Raw genomic sequence first — 21865 nt, 5'->3', positions numbered from 1 at the left:
TTGTGAGAAAGTAAGGGACACCAGGAGGAAGCAACCGCACAAACCCAGGAGGTGAGGCACCCTGCAGGGCAACGGGCCAGCGCTCCTCAGCAAGTCTGCATGATTTGTTTACAGCATCTAAACTGCGAGATTAGAGAGACTTAAGCTATCTAGTGACAATCCAATACATGGTCCTGGAATCCCTACTGGTTTAAGCAAATTGCTATAAAATATACTTGGAGTCAACTGGGAAAGTTTTTATATGGACAGGGGATTAGATGCGGTGAAAATTTACTGAGACAGAAAGGTCAAAATCATTAACAAAAATGCCAGTCACAAAACCAGTACAGGGTAATCACATTTTGTTTTAAAAATGTCTATATGTTTATTAAAAAAAAAAAAAAAGACCTGACAGGATATACATGAAGGTGTTGACAGCGGTGGTCTCTGAGCGGCGAGAGTATGTTTTTGTGTTGTTGGCCTACATTTTCTATTATTATACAGTGCACTGGTACTGCCTCTGTAGTAGTAATAAGCTGTTGTGAATAAAATAACTAGTTGCCAATATTTATAATTAAGGAGACTTCACACGAAAATCTGTGAATTGTACATGAAGAGTGGGGTTTCTAAGGTTTTTTTTTGAATACTCAGAAGATCAGTCACCCCGGCCTTCCAGTCTCCCAAGGCAACAAGCAGTTGGAACCGAGGAATGGCTGCTCCTTTCTAGGGTGATTTCTCTCCTCCTTTTGTCACAGTCCTCCCCCACTCTGTGTGCTTCACACTGCTCACCTGCCTGCCTCCTGGAGACCCTCTATTTGAGTCAGTGACCTTCTCTTTGGATGATCCTGGTGGGCTCCCTCCCCATCCATAGAGCCTCCCATTATGAATCAGTTGAAGGTATCAACAAATTAGTTTTGAAATGCTGCCTGAGAAGAGCATCCGTTCCAGAGTTACCTGTGCCTAGGTTTTGCCTTTTTTTTTGTTTTTGTCTTTTTGGTTTTTTATGAGGCAACCCAGTCATGGGAAACCCAGATGTAATACTTCATCTACTTAGCTGCCACGGTTGCGTACTGTAAATGAGTTTAGCAAAATTTCTCTTTGGTAAATGGAATTTGGAAAGTATACTAAATTGCTAACTTCATCAAGATTTTGCTTTTTTTTTTTTTTTTTTTTGCCATATCACCTTAATCTTAGGAGGCATTTCCAAATTTCACTGTATGTTCTTCCCAAGCATGAAACTCCAAATGCCCTTTGGTTGGTTGGTCTGTTTCTCCCACTGGTTCTGATACAGTTTTTAAAGGAGAAAATCTCTTTCATATGCAATTCAGTATAAGGCAGTGTCATCATCAGTTTAAAATCCAGGGAAATACTTTTATCAGCCTGGCACATGTTTTCTCATTACAGCAGCACACTCCATCCTTATTACAAGAACTGCACACGTTGGCCTCATGTCTAGCTTTTCAAAATGATACTGGTCTTCTTCTGAATCAATTTCCTTTACTGTCTCACATTCCTTTGGTAAAAATGGTTTCAATCTGTCCCATTTTTTGAGCCAAATTTCTCAGCTTTTCTTTGAGATCCAAAATGTCCTATCAGGCCTTATTTATATACTAGTTCACAATGGTGCCTCAGTAAAACCAGGCTCATTTCAGTTTGTATAACAAGCGTTTCCATGAACAGACGGGTAACCCCTAAAGCCACATGGGGGCTGGGTTTGAAATCCCCTCGGAATGGTTAAGCAATTGAAAAATGGCACATTATGAACATTTGTTCCAAAATTGTCATTCGATGTCATAGGTTGATTACATATTTTCTTTATCCACTTGTTTTCTCCTTAAATCATGTACTTACAATGGGCATGGAATTTCCTAGCTTAATCATCAATAGTTGTGTCTCTGAATACCTTCATTTTCCAGTGAACACCCTTGAAAATAATTCAAAAACCTCTTGACTGCCTGTAAATTTTATTCCTGAAACTAGTTTCTGGGTCCATAATACAAATACATTCTTGCTACTCATCCTCAGATACTTTCAAAGTAGTATGGTTCTTTTGTTTTCTAATTTTTCTAAACAATTGCTCAGTTAAGTGTAGTTCCATACTCAAAAGGCGATTTTAACACTCTAGCTCTGAAATCTGTTATTTAAGCCCCAATTTTCCATGTGAGAACATACTTTACTCAAAAGTTCCCATTGGTTTGATAAATAGAATGTGTACTAAATACTCTTATCTTTCCAGTGCCATTTTGTTTCCTGGCTGGAGTGTGGGAGGCAGAGGTCTTAACAATGTTCTCAGCAAATCTCCATTCTTGTCTGTAATTCAAAACAATGCAGCAAAGGAATGTCCAAGTCTGAAAGGTTAGGTAAACTTTTTCTCAGGCTCCCATTTACATTTATCATCAAGTTCAAAACACACACATTCATATTTTTTGAATAATAGATCAGGAGCAATGTCTTCAAGAAAGTAGAGCTAGATTGTAGGCAGGAGATATGCCTAATTTATCTTTCTACACAACCACCCTCCCCCCCCAACTCCTTGCAGGAATCTAGCCCAGGAATACTTGAGCATGTTCTTGGCTTCATCATTAAAGAACATTTAAGAAGTGAGTGATCATATTTTGCATATGGCAGAGCAGAATGTGAGATGAACAACACTGATGAAGAAACAAGCCCATAAAGGTCAAGCATTCCATGGAGCAAACAAAACCATATAAGGAATTAACATTGTGGGATGGTGAAAATTCATTCTTTCAACAAATAAGTGCTCCGTATGCCAAGCACTGAGATAGGTACTTTAGGATTGTGGAGGAAGCACCTCCTTAAATACAAACCCAAACAAATGAAGGTTTTAGAGTGGATTCCATGCTACTTCTCAGCAATAAAAAGACACAAACTAAAAAAATGGACTATTGGGGGTGCCTGGGTGGCTTAGTCGGTTAAGCGTCCGACTTTCACTTAGGTCATGATCTCGCGGTTCGTGGGTTCGGGCCCCGCGTCGGGCTCTGTGCTGACTGCCAGCTCAGAGCCTGGAGCCTGTTTCAGTCTGTGACTCCCTCTCTCTCTGACCCTCCCCTGCTCACGCTGTCTCTCTCTCTCTCCTAGAAATAAATAAAAAAAAAAAAAAACATTTAAAAATAAATAAATAAATAAAATAAAAAAATGGACTATTGGTACTAGCAACAACATGTATGAATTGCAAAATTATGCTGAATGAAAGAAGCCAGACAAAAAAAGAGTACGTCTTTATTGTATTCCATTTATATAAAATTCTAGAAAATGCAAACTAATCTATAGTGACAGCAGATCAGTGTTTGAGAGGGGCCAGAAAGAATTACAAAGGGGCACAAGTAAACATTTAGAGTGATGCATATGTTCACTATCTTGATTGTGGTGATAGTACGTATGTATAGTTAAGGGTGAAACTTAATGAATTGTACATGTTAAATATTGTATGTCAAAATACCTAAATAAAACTTTTTTTTAAGTTTATTTATTTTTGAGAAAGAGAGACAGCGCGAGTGGGGAAGGGACAGAGAGAGAGAGGGAGACAGAGAATCTCAAGCAGGCTCTGTACCTGGGGCTCGAACCCACAAAACCTTGTGATCGTGACCTGAGCCGAAACCAAGAGTTAGATGCTTCACTGGCTGAGTCACTCAAGCGTCCCATAAATAAAACTATTTTTGTGTGTGTTTTGTTGTTGTTGTTTTATTTTTATTCTTTAGAGAGAGAAAAGAAAAAAGAACACATGTGAGCAGGGATGAGAAGCAGAGGGAGAGAATCTCAAGCAGGCTCCACACTCATCAAGAAGCCCAAGCAGGGATCAATCCCATTACCCTGGGATCATGACTTGAGCCAAAATCAAGAGTTGGATGCTCAGTTGACTGAGCCACCCAGGAGACCCCGTATTTAGTTCTTAATTTATTTTTAGTGATCTCTGCACCCAATTTGGGGCTCAAACTCACAACCCTTAGATCAAGAGTCCCATGCTCTTCTAACCGAGCCAGCTAAATGCCCCTGTGGGCATGGTGGTTGTTGGGGGGGGGGGGGTTGTTTGTTTTGTTCTGTTTTTTTGTTTTTGTTTTTTTGTTTAATTTTTAATGTTTTTATTTATCTTTGAGAGAGAGAGATAGAGACAGTGTGAGCAGGGCAGGGTCAGAGAGAGAGGGAGATACAGAATCTGAAGACAGGCTCCAGGCTCTGAGCTGTCAGCACAGAGCCCGACGTGGGTCTCGAACCCACGAACCGTGAGATCATGACCTGAACCGAAGCTGGACACTTAACCAACTGAGCCACCCAGGCACCCCTGTTTTTGTTTTTAATCAGAGTAAAAATGGAAGGAGAGAGAGAGGAAGACAATGAATTCTAGGGACTCTCTTGCAAATCTTACTTGCTCAAGGACACCAGATGGTGTGTGATTGTAAAATCTTTTTTCGGTACTTTGCTGCAGTTTTTATTGCCAAGATGGTCTATGGGCTCAATGTTGTAGTCTTGTGTAGAACTGGCCCATACAGTCCTTCACTTCAGCTGGTCCAGTTTTCTATTGAACCCAGAAGGCAGCTTGGACTCCCTGTCTCTGCCTCTGCTTGCTGGGATGTTTCCTCCATTCGAAATGATCCGAATTTTCTCTCCTTTTCGGCCCAGTTAAGATTAATTTCACAGTCTTTACTATCCAGCCCTGCAGAAAGAGTTCTTTACCTTCCTTTAAGTTTCTCTAGTATTTATAATATTTTAAAAAATTTAAGTTTGTTTATTTTGAGAGAGAGGGTGCACACTCATGTGAGCAGAGAGGGAGAGAGAGACAGAATCCCAAGCAGGCTGCACGCTATCACTGCAGAGCCCGACACGGGGCTCAATCTCACGAACTGTGAGGTCATGACTTGAGCCGAAATCAAAAGTTGGATGCTTAACTGACTGAGCCAACCGGGAAACTCAAAGATTTTTTATTTTTAAGTAATCTCTATACCCAACTCAAACTTAGAGCCCTGAGATCAAGAGTCACTTACTCTACTGACTGAGCCAGCGAGGTGCCCCTCCAGTATTTATAATCTAAACTACTCTTTTGACACCTTTTTGCTGCCTTGTATTATTTGCTTTTCATGTATATGTCTTATCTTCTCAACTAAATTATGAACTTCAGGGCAGGGACTGGGTCATATTTATCTTTGTGTCTGTCTCAAGGCACTTACTATGTGCTCAATAAGTGTCAATTTTAAAATACCTCACTTTGATAGTCTTTCCAAAGCACTTTTCAGCCATTATCTCATTTGATCATTACATCAACACTATGAGATTGGAGGAGCTAGAAATATGTTATTTCCTCCTTGTGACAAATAAGGAACCTGAAGTCCAAGGTCACACACACACACAGAGAGAGAGAGAGAGAGAGCTGAATTACATATGAAGGTTTAATCCAATTCAAGTCTTCCCATGGCTCTCCCCCTCTACACTATCTTCACCCTTCACCTTCTCATTCCCCAAGTCCTTTAGAGCTATTTAGTCAAAGCTTTGTAGTACCATATTATAAAACTTGACAAATATGAGACACGAAATTTCAGTAGATTTCTGATCAGCTCTGAGTCACCAAAGCATGCTTGCTATTTTGTTCCAAGTGTCGTTTGTTAGGGACATTATGCCTGATATTTAATGATGCTGCACCACAGAGCTGAGGAAGCATAAATGATTTTTAAAAGCCGTAGAAAATGACAGCACTTTAATATTGAGCACGAAAGGTGGCAGCTGACGAGATGACCAGGGATATAAAATTTCTGCACTGGATCACACTATTCCTCTATGTATTGCCAGTAGAACACTCTAGTTGGTACTAAAGGAAATTATGAAACTCTCTACCACCCTGCACGCCTAACCAAGATTCCTACCCCCATCACTCCCAGACTACTAGCTTCTCTGATGCAAGAGATTTGAGAAACTTGGTGTAATGTACTTAGCATCAAACATTATTTTAGAAATACTTCACTAAATGACTACATTCCAGTCAACTTTGAAAAGAGGGTGGGAGTGGTGTTTAAGACAGAGAGAGGTGGGGGAAGCCCCTTGACGGGGAGTAGTGATCAGGGGTTAAAGTCTGTAGGCAGCCTCAGGTCAAGCCCAGTGAGAAAGCCAGTGGTCCCCTTCCTCCCATCCAACCTCCTGCTGGGATCCCTCATTGGCTGAAAGCAGTCAGAGCATATGGAAACCCTGAAGGACTTACAGGTGGTCCTCACTGGTGTATATAGGTGTTAAAAAAGCAGAATGTGTATGGGGGAGGGGGTGCAAATGGAAGACATCTAGCTCATTGGTTCAAAGATGGGCGCTGTGACCCAGTCTGGCCAATGAGACATATGGGAAAGTCTGCTGAGGGCTTTGGGAAAGACTTTCTTCCCTGACTGTTGCTTGAAGAAGGCTCCCACACTTCCTTCCTGCTCTGGATGCTGGTGGGTTGGATGTACTTCTCGGATTTCTGCAGCTACCTTGTGACCATGAGGAAAGCGCAAAAAACCATGACCACAGAGCTACTAAAAAGCCTTGGGATCTCCAGCTCCAGACTTCTTGTTAAGCAAACTATACAAGTCCCTATAGTTTAAAAAGGAGGGAAAGAAGGTGGAAGGGAGGGAGGGGGAGAGCGAGTGAGCCAGCAAGCAAGCCTGGAGAGGGAGGTGAATGAAGGATGAGAGGTAATGAAGTTAGGGGAGACTGGGGGAGGAAATTTAAGAGGAAGCTGGCCTGGGGGACAGCGCCAGAGTGAGGAGACTGGCAGGCTTAGTGTCGGCAGCAGGTCTAAGGTTCAGAGGGCCATTGGGTCAGATTTAGACTGTGAACTGCGGCCTTGAACAAGTCACTTAACTTCTTTGCGCCTTAGTTTTCCCCTCTGTAAAATGGGTATGATAGTGATTCCATCGCAGGATGCGCTAAGAACTGACATAAGAACTAAATGAGGAACGGCAAGGCAAGTAAAGCCTCTTGACATAGTTCCTGACTCATTGTAGGCCCTCGATAAATGTTAGCAATCATTACCATTTTCTCTACATTTGCCCTCAACAAAGCGGAGGTACTCAGGAAAAGGGGCAAAGAGGCATTCCCATCCCGCACTCCAAAAGCCGGGCTCTCGGACTGGTGAGGACTGAGGGCGCGCGCTCGACGAGGGGCGGAGCCCCGCGTGAAGCGGGAACTGCAGGCCCCTCCCACGGGGCCGTCAGTGCACTTTCGGCCTTTTCCTCCCCTCCCCCGACGTTCCTGCGCGGTCCTCCCGGGCCTAGCTTCCCCCAGCCCCAGCGCCGGCCCGAGTGAGAGGTTCCGGAGCCCGGGTGCGGGCGGGATTCCGGCTTGGAAGCTGCCGGCCATCCCCCCCAGGCCGTCCCGGTCTGCCTCGGGAGCTTCAGGTGCCCCATGGTGTGCAGGTTTGCTTCGGAGGGTCGGAGGGCGGCGCGGCTGGGGGGGGGAGTGCCGGGAGGGTCAGTCCGGCCAGCCCCCGGCCTCCGGCCGCGGCCGCCCTCGCCCTTGGGAATCCTTGGCTGCCCAGACGGAAGGGAAGTAGGCGCCGGAGAGCCCGCTCCGCATTTTGATTCATCTCGGGCCCTGTAAGGGTCACATCTTGTGAAAATACCTGTAAAATCAATTTAACGTTCAGTGCAGCGTGTAAAGACAGCTCTAAGAATTTAAAAGACGCCTGAGTCAGAACATTTAAATGCTTGGGTCCCTGTAGCAGCGTTTTAACACGTCTTGAGTGCAGAGGGTGGAGAATCGAGCCTGATTGCCGCCTTCGTTCACGCCCTGTAACATTTTAAAAGGGTAAAGAAAAGCACCTTAAGAAAACCCAAGAGGGCAGTTCCCCTAGGGAGGGAAGGACAGCTGACTTTTTTGAAGTTTGGATTGGTCTTCCTTTCCGTCTGCGAAATTTGCCTGCAGAACTTAGATCAACGATAAACAGAATCGTTAAAACACTGAGCTTAACTAACTAGTGGCTTTTGTTAACGAGTCGATTGTGTTATTAATTCTTGATGTCTCATCCAAGGCAGGATTTATTATCTCTGTTTTGCAGGTGGAAGAAAGTTTGGCACAAAAAAGCATTTCCTTAACTTCACACAGCAGCGACGTCTAAGCTGCAAATTAAGCCCTACCATCTGGACTCCTCATCTGTGTTCCCCTCTAGACCATGTTACAAAATAAATGAGTAGTAGGGGCCCCTGAGTGGCTCAGTCATTAAGCATCCAACTCAATTTTGGCTCAGGTCATGATCTCATGGTCGGTGGTGGGATGGAGCCACTCCCTCACCCCAACACGGGCTTTGCGCTCACAGCATGGAGCCTGCTTGGGATTCTCTCTCTCTCTCTCTCTCTCTGCTTGGGATTCTCTCTCTCTCTCTCTCCCCCCCTCTCCCTCTCTCCCTCTCTCCCTCCCTGTCTCTCTTTGCCCTTCCCTGCTCATGTTTGATCACACATTCTCTTGCTCTCTTTCTCTCTCTCTCAAAATAAGTAAACTTAAATAAATGAGTAGTTACTTTGATGCTACTCATAAAACAAGGGAGTAAACCAAATGTTCTGTGAACATAAAGTGTTAAATCATAATAACCTTCAGTGTCTTCTTTGGGAGGCCCAGCTGCCCTTTGGAGTTTAATACCTTTGAGAGAGAAGGGGGTGGAGCAAAAAAAAAAAAAAAGTAAGATAAGGTCAAGGGAAAAATTCTCTCTGGAGTCCACAAACTGTGCCCACCTTTACTGCCCCTTCATGTTCATATCATCCTTTTCAGTGTACTCCATGTTCTGGCAAAACACCCGACAGCCCACCTCCCAGCCTTAGCTGTATTAACTACACCTTTGCATTGCTCTTTTGGCACTGACCTCCCTGTCAGTCTTCTTGTCATGCTCTTTCCTCCAGGTGCTCTTTACTAACGCTGTTATGTGAAAACCAGTGGTTGTTGTTCAATATGGAATGATTTGTCACTCCTGAAGGATGATTCTAGAGTTAATGATCAAAAACTACCAACAGATCTTCAATGAAAGGACAAGTTGAAGAAGCACAAGAAACTATTGTGGAATTTGATAGCGGAGTTATTTGGGGGGAAAAAACAGATATTGACTCCCCCCCTTCCCCCAACTCACTCATAACTGGCAAGCAGCAGCTCTGTTTTAACTTAGACATGATGGTAAGGGGAGGAGAGCCTCCTCCTGTTTAGTGAATTGGAAAATTTTCTTTCCGAAGGAGGCTCCTTTTTAGACGGCTTGGAACAAGTGGAAACATTTATGTGCTTAGAATGCAGATTGTTTTGCCACATAGAAGTCTGTCAATAAAACACGCAAGAGCTTGGGACCCAGGGTGTGCAATATAGTCCCTCCCTGTAAGAGGCATCCCTGAGGTTCCTCCCCAGCTCGTAGACAACAGAAACTTGAGCGGATGGTATTTTTCTTGGGAGCAGCAACCCAGTTTGTTCACTTTGTGTTTTCTTTCGCTCAGTTCCACAGATAAGAATTTCAAGAAAATCAGATGGCATCCGGGGATTTCTGCTCACCAGGAGAAGGGATGGAAATACTCCAGCAAGGTAAGGGCTGCCATTTGAAGGAGGTTTGATGACTTCTCCAGAGAGATCTTATCCCGGTTCTCGCTTTCTATGATAAAAAGGATTTATAAAGTTCACCAGTATAAGTTTCTCACCTAAAAGCCTCAGTTTCTGGGGGAAACTAGAGAATACATGAAAATTCTTAAACACTCTCTTATTGGAAAACATATTACACCGGCTCCTGTTAAGTGCCTGCTCGTGCAGTAGACTAAAAACTCACATACTGCTCCCATGCTGTGTCAGCAGGCATACCCTGAATAGAAGGCTGGCCAGCAAACTCCGTGAAGGCTTCCTTCCTACCTGGATCTTGAAGTTTCTCATATCTTGTACTCCAAAATCTCAGATGCTTCCCTACCCTCCTTTATCGTGAATTCTCATTATTATTTTTTTTAGTTTTTTTTTTTTTTTTTTTTGAGAGAGAGAAAGAGAATGTGCTCAGGGAAGGAGCAGAGACAGAGAAGAGGAGGAGGAGAAGGAGAGAGAGAATCCCAAGCAGANCCGGGCTCAGGGCTTGACCTCACAAATTGAGATCATGCCTGAGCCAGAAATCGGTTGCTTAACTGACTGAGCCACCCAGGTGCCCCAAAGCTCTTAGTTTTATTAGAAACTCGTTCCCTAATCCTTGATCAATATCTTTGTATATACATAAATGCTTGTTACTTTGAGTATTGCCTCCAGTTTATTTTTGTTTTTTTGTTGTTTTTTTCTTTAAACAGTTCTATATGGGCGCCTTAGGTGTCTCAATTGGTTAAGCGGCCAACTTGGGCTCAGGTCATGATCTCACGGCTCGTGAATTCAAGCCCCGCATCAGGCTTTGCACTGACAGCTGGAGCCTGCTTTGGATTCTATGTCTTCCTTTCTCTCTACCCCTCCACCCTCGCATTCTGTCTCTCTCTCTCAAAAATAAACATTTAAACATTTAAAATAAATAAATAAATAAACATTTCATTAGATTTAGAAAACTCCCCTACCAAAAACCTTTTTGGAAGTATTAAGCTAAGAGTTATTCTCAATTATATATAATACCTTTTTTTTTTTTTGTCTCTATGGGGGGCATCCCACGAAGTGTGCAGCAAACAGCTTCCTCCTTGTAACCTGAGTGAAGAGGACCTGTTAAAGAACCCACACTTCAGCAAGCTGCTGCTAAGTCTCGCACAGCACGTGGACGAGAGTGGCTTAAGCCTCACCCTGGCAAAGGAGCAGGCTCAGGTAAGAACTCTAGGGGGAGGGATGAGAGGAGAAAGGAAAAAAATCATCCAACAGAGAGAAGTTCCTACCTGGGATTCTTTTGGTTTTCTAGGCGTGGAAGGAAGTTCGACTGCATAAAACAACATGGTTGAGGTCTGAGATTTTACAGAGAGTCATTCAAGAGCTGCTTGTGGACTACTATGTGAAGACACAAGACCCAAATTTAACTTCCGAGGACAAAAAGGTGAAGCAGGAGAGACGCAGCAGAGGTTGGTTACCAGCTGCAGGAATGGCGAGGCCAACTATGGCTTTGCCTGATTGTATGATCTAGGGGAGATCGGAGCTTTGAGTAATGGTCATCAAAAAAGGAATGGACTGGGGGCACCTGGCTGGCTTAGTGGCTGGAGCATGCCATGCTTGATCTCAGGGTTGTGAGTTTGAACCCCATGTCGGGTATAGGGATTACTTAAAAATAAAATCTTTAAAAAAAGAAAGAAAGAAAGAAAGAAATGGACCGTAGTTATGGGGGAAGAGGTGGGTGTGTTGTTAGGGCTATGAAAAGGAAGACTGACAGGAGAAAGCGCTGGCAGCTGAAGGGGATAACATGTTTGAGGACTTTGAAAATATGTGAAGAACTTGTATATGAGGATGGAGGAGGTGGAGTGGGAGAAGTTTTATAGTAACTCTTTTTTGTTTTTTTATTCTCTTTCAGTTTCACGAGACCCTTGAACAGCGGCTACTCGTGACTGAACTGACGGGACTGTTAGGGCCCAGCCGGGAGAGGGAAACGCCTCTCTTGCTGGGGCTGCAGAAAGCGGATCTTCTGGATCTCATGCCCTCCTCAGAGGTTGGGCGTGGGCAGATACTGGGACCAAAGAAGTGAAATGGCTTAATTTCTCCCATATACTGAAACGTTTTCTTATTAACACTTTATTGTTTTTTTTTTTTTAAAATGATACACGTTCATTTCATGGGAGCCAAACTCAAATAAATAAGAAAAATGTTAGAGGAGAGTAAAAGCTGAAATACTACATCTAGAAATAAATACAGTTTATTATATACAGCTTGACATAAATAGTATTATAGCCTCCATGCTTGTATAGTGAATATAATCAGTTTTCACTTGAATGTATTTGGACTTTTTTTCGAGTCAGTAAATAAACATAAATAAGATGATAACTCTTACAGCTCTCCAGACACAGTGCAGGCACGTAGTTTGTGCTCACTGTTCTTAGTATATCGTCAGTTTAAATCACTGATAGGATTCCATTGTGTGGGGGCACCCGGCTGGCTCAGTTGGTAGAACACGTGACTCTTGATCTCCAGGTGGTGAGGTTGAGACCCATAATGGGGGGGTGGAGATTACATTAAAAATATAATCTTAAAAAAAACAAAAGGATTCCATTGTATGAATATAGCACAGTTTGCTCAATCTTAGTGATTGACACAGTGGATTCTACATTTTTGCGTTTAGAAACCACACTGATAGGAACATGCTAGTTCACATGTGTGGTTGCCTTTGTATGGTTATTTCCCGGAGTATTGGTACTTGAAGTGGGATCCGTGGGTCAAGAGGACATACACTTAAACATACTGGTGCATCTTCCCACTTCCTCACCTTTTCATCAACACGGGCTCTTAACCATCATTTTCTTCTTTGCAAATCTGATAGGCTAACAGTGAATCTCCTTGATGTTTCTTGAGGCATTTTCTCTGGTTATCATTGAGGTACCTACCACCCTGTACTCATTGGCTGGATCTTCCTAGTACTAATGGTCTATTTGCCTCTCCCTTCCTGTTCCTGCGGATGTAGGATTTTTTGTGGATGAGAGCTCGGCTGCCGCTGGAAGTAGAGGAGCAGCTCAAGAAGAAATGTTTCACCCTGCTCTGCTACCATGACCCCAATTCAGGTGAGAGCTGGCACTCTGCTCCGTCCACAGCTAACCTTCCGGTCTCTTGGCCTGCTCTTCTGAGAATAACATACTGAATTTTAGATTTGGGACAGAAGCTTGGAAGCACCGGAGAGGCTCATTTGTTTGTTTCCTTGCTGGTAGAATACAAGCAAGGAATTGTGTGAGAACCAAGTGGGAGTGTCCTCTTGCTACAGGGAAGGATGAATTCATTCTTAGGAGAATCGACATGGAATAGGGAGGAAAGTCCCGGCTTATAGGGGTCCCCTTTATCTTTATTTCTTTGACTTAAGAATTAAGGGCCAAATCTGGAATTAAAGGTAAGAGCGAGGGGCTCATGTCTGCCTCACTTACTTGGAAGAGCGTGTGACTCTTGATCTCTAGGTTGTGAGGCCGAGCCCTACATTGAGCGTAGAGATTACTTAAATAAATAACATTTAAAAATAAAAAATAAAGGTAAGAGTGAAGAGAACTCAGTTATGAGAACTGGGCCATTTTAGCAGGAAGTCAGAAGAAAACTCAGAGAACTTGTAGAGCTAGATAAGGGATGAGGCACTGAAAAATGGCCCCAGAAGGGCAGTAGCAATTAGGGTTTTCCTGTCTACTCCCTCCGTCTCTTTGCCCAGATTCAGACAGTGAAACCTTGAAGGCTGCAAAGGTGTGGAAACTGGCAGAGATCCTGGTGAGTGAGAAGCAGCAATGCCAGGATGCCAAGAGCCAGCAGAAGGAGCAGATGGTGCTGCTGGAGAAGAAGAGTGCCACCTACTCCCAGGTTTTTTCTTTATGTTTATTTATTTTTGAGAGACAGAATATGAGCAGGGGAGGGGCAGAGAGAGAGGGACACAGGATCCAAAGCAGGCTCCAGGCTCTGAGCTGCCAGCACAGAGCCCAATGTGGGGCTTGAGATCATGAACTGTGAGATCATGACCTGAGCCAGAGTTGATGCTTAACCGACTTGAGCCACCCAGGCACCCTGGGGAAGCCAGGGATTTCTGATTTGCCTTCTTTTCTACTGACTTTGGTTTTGCCCTCTTTCTGCCTCTCGGGGGCCCAGGTGCTTCTCCGCTGCCTAGCCTTGCTGCAGAGGCTTCTTCAGGAACACCGGCTTAAGACTCAGTCTGAGCTGGACCGCATCAATGCCCAGTACCTAGAGATCAAGTGCAGTGCCATGATCCTTAAGCTGAGGTGAGCTTTGACCCCTGTGGGTCTAAGGAACTCTGTCTCACACACCACCCCCTCCAACCTTCACCCTCATCTGTCTTTCCTCTCCGCCATGCCTAGCACCTTGTGGGTATTAGCCTTTGGATTACCCATAAGCGTTCAGCATTCCTGAGTCTTATTTTTAAAGCCTTCTGAAATAGGTGCTTTCCTGTGAGATACATTGCTCAGGAATTCAGAGTGACCTTGCTTATCCTGTCACTGCTTAGCACACACCTTGACCAGGGGTAGGTACTCTCTGTCCCCATTCCTGACTCTGCTGCTGTCAGGGATCCTCAGGCTGGTATTTCTTTCTTCTCTTTGTCAGGATGGAGGAGCTAAAGATCTTGTCTGATACTTACACTGCTGAGAAAGTAGAAGTTCATCGTCTCATTAGGTAAGAACTCTCGAGGACATGGGGCAGTTACTCAGAGCTGATCCCATGCTCTCCACATCCATTCATTTTAACGTAGTCACTTTCTCGTGTACTTTCTTTCTTTCTTTCTTTTTTTAATTTATTAATTTATATTCAAGTTAGTTAACATACAGTGTAGTATTGGTTTCAGGAGTAGAATCCAGTGATTCATCACTTACATATAACACCCAATGCTCATTCCAATCAGTGCCCTCCCGAATGCCCATCACCTATTTAGCCCATCCCTCCACCCACCTCCCCTGCAGCAGCCCTCAGTTTGTTCTCTGTACTTAAGAGTCTCTTATGGTTTGCCTGCTTCTCTGTTTTTCTCATCTCTTCTCCTTCTCTTCTCCTATGTTCATCTGTTATGTTTCTTAAATTCCACACATGAGTGAAATCATATGACATTTGTCTTTCTCTGATTTATTTTGCTTAACACAATACACTCTAGTTCCATTCATGTTGTTGCAAATGGCAAGATTTCATTCTTCTTGATTGCTGAGTAATATTACATTGTATATATATATATATATAATATACCACATCTTTATCCATTCATCTGTCGATGGAAATTTGGGCTCTNTTGGTTTCAGGAGTAGAATCCAGTGATTCATCACTTACATATAACACCCAATGCTCATTCCAATCAGTGCCCTCCCGAATGCCCATCACCTATTTAGCCCATCCCTCCACCCACCTCCCCTGCAGCAGCCCTCAGTTTGTTCTCTGTACTTAAGAGTCTCTTATGGTTTGCCTGCTTCTCTGTTTTTCTCATCTCTTCTCCTTCTCTTCTCCTATGTTCATCTGTTATGTTTCTTAAATTCCACACATGAGTGAAATCATATGACATTTGTCTTTCTCTGATTTATTTTGCTTAACACAATACACTCTAGTTCCATTCATGTTGTTGCAAATGGCAAGATTTCATTCTTCTTGATTGCTGAGTAATATTACATTGTATATATATATATATATAATATACCACATCTTTATCCATTCATCTGTCGATGGAAATTTGGGCTCTTTCCATACTTTGGCTATTGTCAATAGCGCTGCTGTAAACATTGGGGTGCACTTACCCGTTTGAATCAGCGTTTTTGTATCCTTTGGATAATCTTGTCTACTTTCTGAGGAGCCAGATCCTTATATTGTATCTTCTGTTCCCCGGATGTGTAGGGACCGTTTGGAGGGGGCCATCCACCTACAAGAGCAGGACATGGAGAAGTCCCGACAAGTCCTGAGCACCTATGAGGTCCTTGGGGAAGAGTTTGACAGGCTGGTAAAAGAGTACACTCAACTCAAGCAGGCCACTGAGAACAAGCGCTGGGCCCTCCGGGAGTTTAACAAGGCCTGTCGCTGAGCGCTGCCAGTGGGGGTCCGAAGGTGGACTTCTGCTTGGGTGCTGCCTGCCCCTCCTCCTGCCGAAAGGACCACCTTCACTCCGGGAGTGTGGGGACACTTGCTTGAAGCACTGCAGTGCTTTAGGCACCATCATGGTTTTTCTTCCTTGTTTACAGTGACTGAGTCTCCTCTGGGAAATGTAACAGATTTATATAATTTTATGTGCAGCTATTTGTCAGTGTCAGCCCTGTAGGATATTTGATTACGTCCTGAATAAAATGATGATGCTTCCTTTGAGCAAGGATGAAAGAAGAACATGAAAGGCTAGGTGGATAAGGTGGGGAACTGAGCAGATCCAGACAGACCGATGGATAATGCCTCACGCTAAGTGGGAGGCAGGAACACGGCCTGCCCAGCTGGAGCCTTAGAGCCTTCATTCTTGGAGAGCAGACGTGGATTGCATCTGGCCTTGCTTTTGAAGAACTGTAATGTCCAGAGGAGTGCTCACTGCTAGGGAGGCTGGGGAACTCTTCCGTCACCACAGCTCTCAGTGGGGCAGACCTGATAAAGCAGCAGGGCATCCAGCTCTGCTACAGGAAGGGACACCAGCCACTCAGATTCCTGGTTCCCGTTGGTGTGGTTTGAGGGTTCCCTTTTCCTCTGCAAGCAGAGACTGGGAAGGATCACCCTGAGGAACCAAGTTTCTCAGTCCACTTAACTGTAGAACGAGGCAAGGCCCTGACTGGCATCAAAATCGGGGACTGATGTGCTCGCTTCGGCAGCACATATACAAAATTGGGGACCGAGAACAGAAGCAGAAGATCTCCACTCTTAGGTAGAGGAGCCTGCTCAGCTTCTCAAACTTCTTTCAAGGGAGGCTGTCTCGGGGCATTCTGCTACCATAAGTTACGATGGTCTTGGATTGCTTTATAGGAAAGACTAAGGTCTTTGACATAATTTTATTTATTTCTTTTTAAAAATTTATTTATTTTGAGAGAGAGAGCTTGAGTGGAGGAGGGGCACAGAGGGAGAGGGAATCTACACTGTCCATGCAGAGCTGGAGCTGGAACCCATGAGCCCTGACACCATGACCTAAACCAAAATCAAGAGCTGGACGCTCAACTGACAGCCATTCAGGCACCCTGACACAATTTTAACTTTTTCTGTAAATGGTACTTCCTGGCATTTATCTATTAGGAAATGCTGGCCCACACAAAATTAACAAATCACAAACCACTGGAAAAGTCAGAAATAGTCAATATTGCTTAGTTGTATAGTTTTTCTTTTCCCCAACATTTTTTGGGTAAAGTTTCAAACTTAACAGAAAAATTAAAAGAATAATACAATAAACACCAATATAGTCTCAACCTCGATTCCTCAATCACTAACCTTTTGCTTTTCTCTGTCTCTTTCCTCTCCCTCCTCTCCCCTCTCTAAATAGATTGATAAAAATTTGGTTAAGTGGACTTCTTTTTTTCCTAGAACCATTTTATAGTAAGTTACAGATGTGATATTTCATTTCCTAAATAGTTAAGCAGGTAACTCCTAAAAATAGTGCATTCCTCTGTATAATAAAATTATTATACCTAAAAATAACTTTGGAATAGTTATTATCCAGGTCATATTAAAATGTCCCTGTTTTCCTGGTCTAGGGTCCAATAAAGGCCCAGGCTTTACATTTGTATGTTAGGTTTCTTTAATATCTCTCTCTCTCTCTCTCTTTTTAATGTTTGTTTATTTTTGAGAGAGAGAGAATGCGAGCAGGGGAAGGATGGAGAGAGAGGGAGAAAGAATCCCAAGCAGGCTCCATGCTCAGCCGCAGAGCATGTGAGGCTCAAGCTGTTGAACCAATTTAGCCACCCAGGCAGTCCTGTAATCTCTTTTAAAATAGACCATTTCCCTATCTTTTTTTTTTTTTAATAGAAATTAGTGTTTTTAAAAATACAGGCTTTGTAGAATGTCCCATTGTCATTATTTCCTGCGGTGGTTAACTTGCTCCTTTCCTGTTCTACCCAGTATAGTAGCCACTAGCCACATATAGGTATTTACATTTAAATTAGGAGCACCTGGGTGGCTCAGTTGGTTAAGCGTCCAACTTTGGCTCAGGTCCTGATCTCACAGTTTGTGGATTCGAATTCGAGCCCTGCATCGGGCTCTGTGCTGACAGCTCAGAGCCTGGAGGCTGCTTCGGATTCTGTGTCTCCCTCTCTCTATGCCCCTCCCCTGCTCATGCTCTGTCTCTCTCTGTCTCAAAAATTAAAAAGTTAAAAAAATTTTAATTTCAAATTTAAGACAAAAAATTGAGATTTCATTAGGTTGGCATTACTGTATTGGATGGTGCAAATATACAACATTTATATCATTATAGAAAGTTCTAGGGACACCAGGGACTGATTCATTCAGTGGAACAGTCAGTGGGACTCTTGATCTTGGGGTTGTGAGTTCAGGACCCATGTTGGGCGTAGAGATTACTTAATAAACATTTAAAAACATTTTTAACTTTTTAAATGCAGGGCTCAGACTCACAAACTGTGATCATGGCCAGAGCTGAAGTCAGACACCCAACCAACTGAGCCACCCTGGCACCTCAATAAATAAAAGTTTTAAAAAATATAAAGACGCTATTGGGGTGCTAGGGTGGCTCTGTCGGTTAAACGTTTGACTCTTGATTTCTGCCCGGGTCATGATCTCATGGTTGTAAAATCGAGCCCCATATTGGGCTCTGCACTGAGTGTGGAGCCTGCTTGGGATTCTCTTTCTCTTCTCTGGCCTTTTTCCCTTGTTCTCTCTCTCTCTCTCTCTTTCTCTCCCTCTCTCTCTCAAAATAAACATTAACAAAAAATACAGATGCTATTAAAAAAAATGGGACAGTGCTATAAGCCTACTGTAAACTGGAAGTAGGTCTACAGCCTTTTTAGATTCAGGGTAAACACTTTTGCAAAGAATAGATGACATTATGTACATCACATTATATCACCCTGGAGCCTTATGGTAGAGGGTATCACTATTTTGCTGGGTTGGGGGCGCCTGGGTGGCTCAGTGGGTTAAGCGTGCAACTTCAGCTCAGGTCATGATCTCACTGTTCACGGATTCGAGCCCTGCATTGGGCTCTGTGCTAACCACTCAGAGCCTGGAGCCTGCTTCAGCTTCTGTGTCTCCCTCTCTCTCTGCCCTTCCCCACTCACACGCAGTTTCTCTCTCTCTCTCAAAAATAAACATTAAAAAAAACTTTTTTAAAAGATTTAAATTATGCTGAGTTGTACTGCTTGGTTAAGGTGGTAACTGCTGATCTCTAATATACAGAAGTACATTTTCCCTTTGTAGTTAGTAGGATCTGGAGATGACATCAACGTCCCAAAGTAGTTTTTCCTGATGTTTATTATGGCATGTAGCATTTTCTCACTTAGTTAGGTACTTGTCTTAAACCATACTAGGTTTTGGTATTCAAAATAATAAGGATTAAAAAAAAAAGAAATAGACTCTGTCTCAGTGTCTACAACTTATAGACAATAGTGGACACATAAAAACAGTCTAAGAATATGGGGCGCCTGGGTGACTCAGTCCGTTGAGCATCTGACTACAGCTTAGGTCATGATCTCATGGCTAATGGGTTTGGGCTCCGCATCGGGCTCTGTGCTGGCAGCTCGGAGCCTGGAACCTGCTTCAGATTCTGTGTCTTCCTCTCTCTCTGCCCCTCCCCTGCTCATGCCCCCCTCCCTCAAAAATGAATAAATGTTAAAAAAAAAAATGAGTTTAAAAAAACAGTCTAAGAAGATAAAGTAACAGGAAGTGCAAATGAATATAGTTGAAAAACCAAAAGAAGTGAATCAGGAATTATAAGGTAGAGCATTAGTAGGGAAGACAGATTTGGTTCAGGATTTGTAGAGTTGAGTCTGGAATGGTATTTTGCAAAACGTGACAAAGACAAACGAGAAGTGACAGTAGGTGAAGAAACAGGGTGAGAAATGAGTAAATCATACACCCAGGAAAGCTTTCATCTTAAATGACCAAAATTTGGAAAGAATATCCCATGGCTTCAATCAAGTCTCTGGAGAGCTGGGGTTTGAGAAGTGACTACCTGAGAAAGCAAAATGGCTCCCAAGGCAGTGGTTCCCAGCCCTGGCTCCCTAAATGACAGGGAGCTGGACAGCTAGCTGCTCCATGTGTTTCCCAAAACCTAAATAAAACTGAACATTTGCTAGCAACAGTGCTGCCCAACTATATAAAAAATGTTGGCTTAAAAACAAAACAAATGTGCTTTGTAAAAAAATTCAAGCAGCGATACGTAATAGTAACAAGTAAAAGATTTAACACGCACACTCATGCAGCACACACGCATAGCCCATTGTACTAATCCACTACCTTAGAGTAACCAGACTGATTTGGTGAATATGATTCCAGAGCAGAGCTTTTTCTAAACATTTGCAAATGTATGTACAGAAATATTAGCTCATATTATTGGGAGTATGGCTGTATCATGATTTCACCCATTGCCTTCATGATGGATATTCAGGTTGTTCCCAGTTTGCCCTGTTACGTAATGCTTAATTGAATATCATTACGTTTGTTTCTTGCTCAAGTGCCTTTAAAGCATTTTTGGTATGAAAATCAATATATTAATTCTAGTAATTTTATGAAAAAATAAACTAATTACTGAGCTTATGAATATGGTTTGGTAGAAAAAGTATCTCAAAACTGTTCCATGGAAGTGGGAGAAGGGACACAAAGGGTGTTTAGTGCTGCCCAAAGGGCCACTACAGCAGTTTGTCTTGGTCCCCTTCACAGTGCGTGGAGATGGCAGGTTCAAAGGATGTGCCGTTTTCGTGAGCCGTTGGCTACTGTGGAATAGGTGGGAAGGGGGTTGGAGGTGGGCCAGGAGAGGGGCTGGGTGACCGTGAGAGCTGAAGGTTAGCATCTTGGTCTTCAGTTGCCCTCGCTGCCCCTCATACTTTTCAGAAAAGATTTACATTTACTGCCTCTCCATTCTTTCTCAGGCATGTTTTTCTTCACTTGTCTTTTACTCATCTGATAAAGAATCAAGTCTTGCTGATTCTTCTTCATAACGAGAAACAAAGTACATCACCTCCAGAACTTAGGATAGGATTGTTCTCCTTTTTGTTTTTTTATTTAATAATTATTTATTTTTGAGATAGAGACAGAGCACAAGCAGGGGAGGTGCAGACAGAGAGGGAGACATAGAATCCGAAGCATGCTCCTGTCTCTGAGCTGTCAGCACACAGCCCAACACAGGCTTGAACCCACGAACTGTAAGATCATGACCTGAGCCTAACTCGGATGCTTAACCGGCTGAGCTACCCAGGCTACCCTAGGATTGTTCTCCTTAAGGAAACTCTGGGGCTCTTGGACAAACTAAACCTGTTCCCTCAAGGTGATTATCCAGGTCTCTGGGGTAGCCACCCTGCATTTTCCCTCAACCACCACAAAGAGGAAATCCAGCGCCCCCTAGAGGCCAGCCTGATGATTCGCCAAAGGAGAGAAAAACCCCGCCTTCCACCCTGTGGGGCCCCTTACCCTGTGAACAGTCCCTCCACACTACCCATCTTGAAAGACCTGAACTAGGTTTTGTTAAAGGAACTGGTAGGTCAGGGCACCTGGGTGGCTCAGTTGAGCGGCCGGCTTCAGCTCAGGTCATGATCTCACAGTTTTGAAAGTTTGAGCCCCTCCTGGGGCTCTGTACTGACAGCTCAGAGCCTGAAGGCTGCTTTGGATTCTGTGTCTCCCTCTCTCTCTGCCTCCCACTTGTGCTCTCTCTGTCTCAAAAATAAGTAACCGTTAATAAATTAAAAATATTTATATTATTTAAAAAAGGAACTGATAGGTGTTTTTATATCTTAAAGACAGTGAAGGGGCGCCTGGGTGGCTTAGTCGGTTGAGCGTCCGACTTCGGTCATGAGCTCACGGTTCGTGGGTTCGAGCCGCGCATCAGGCTCTGTGCTGACAGCTAGCCCAGAGCCTGGAGCCTGTTTCAGATTCTGTGTCTCCCTCTCTCTGACCCTCCCCTGCTCATGCTGTCTCTCTCAGAAATAAATAAAACATTAAAAAATTTTTTAAAAAAGACAGTGAAAATATAGGAGGCAACTGATAATGGACAAGATTGGTAATTTGTAGAAATAATTTACCAAGAAAAGTGGTATGTCATTGATGGGACGCCTGGGTGACTCAGTTGGGTAAGCCTCTGACTCTTGATTTTAGCTCAGGTCATGATCTTATGATTTGTGAGTTTGAACCCCTCGTTGGGCTACATGCTGGCAGTGCAGAGCCTGCTTGG

General features: G+C 43.5%; 1 protein-coding gene across 3 annotated transcripts; it reads left to right on the top strand.

Moving 5' to 3' along the window:
- The first annotated feature begins 7216 nt into the window (after positions 1-7216).
- Positions 7217-15873, top strand: HAUS4 (HAUS augmin like complex subunit 4). 3 transcript variants are annotated; one of them, XM_077770387.1, is made up of 10 exons: positions 7217-7352; positions 9423-9507; positions 10592-10734; positions 10826-10957; positions 11426-11560; positions 12527-12623; positions 13250-13395; positions 13678-13808; positions 14149-14217; positions 15412-15873. In XM_077770387.1, the coding sequence occupies exons 2-10, from the start codon at positions 9453-9455 to the stop codon at positions 15593-15595; spliced, it is 1092 nt and encodes a 363-aa protein (XP_077626513.1). In that variant the 5' UTR covers positions 7217-7352; positions 9423-9452; the 3' UTR covers positions 15596-15873. The 3 variants fall into 3 exon arrangements, with proteins under 3 accessions (XP_077626513.1, XP_077626512.1, XP_077626511.1); XM_077770386.1 differs by having other exon boundaries at positions 7217-7362; XM_077770385.1 differs by having other exon boundaries at positions 7217-7370.
- Positions 15874-21865: the final 5992 nt, after the last annotated feature.

Source organism: Crocuta crocuta, unplaced genomic scaffold (genome assembly GCF_008692635.1).
Source record: "Crocuta crocuta isolate KB4526 unplaced genomic scaffold, BGI_CrCroc_1.0 scaffold175, whole genome shotgun sequence".
Classification (NCBI taxonomy): Eukaryota; Metazoa; Chordata; class Mammalia; order Carnivora; family Hyaenidae; genus Crocuta; species Crocuta crocuta.
This window is presented reverse-complemented; position numbering and strand designations above follow the sequence as displayed.

What these genes read in the sequence shown, in the direction of transcription:
- HAUS4 (XM_077770387.1), top strand. Translation starts at nt 9,453, where the DNA reads ATGGCATCCGGGGATTTCTGCTCACCAGGAGAAGGGATGGAAATACTC. An exon ending in GCCATGATCCTTAAGCTGAG is followed by an intron (nt 13,809 to 14,148) that starts GTGAGCTTTGAC and finishes TCTCTTTGTCAG; the next exon opens with GATGGAGGAGCTAAAGATCT. An exon ending in GAAGTTCATCGTCTCATTAG is followed by an intron (nt 14,218 to 15,411) that starts GTAAGAACTCTC and finishes CCGGATGTGTAG; the next exon opens with GGACCGTTTGGAGGGGGCCA.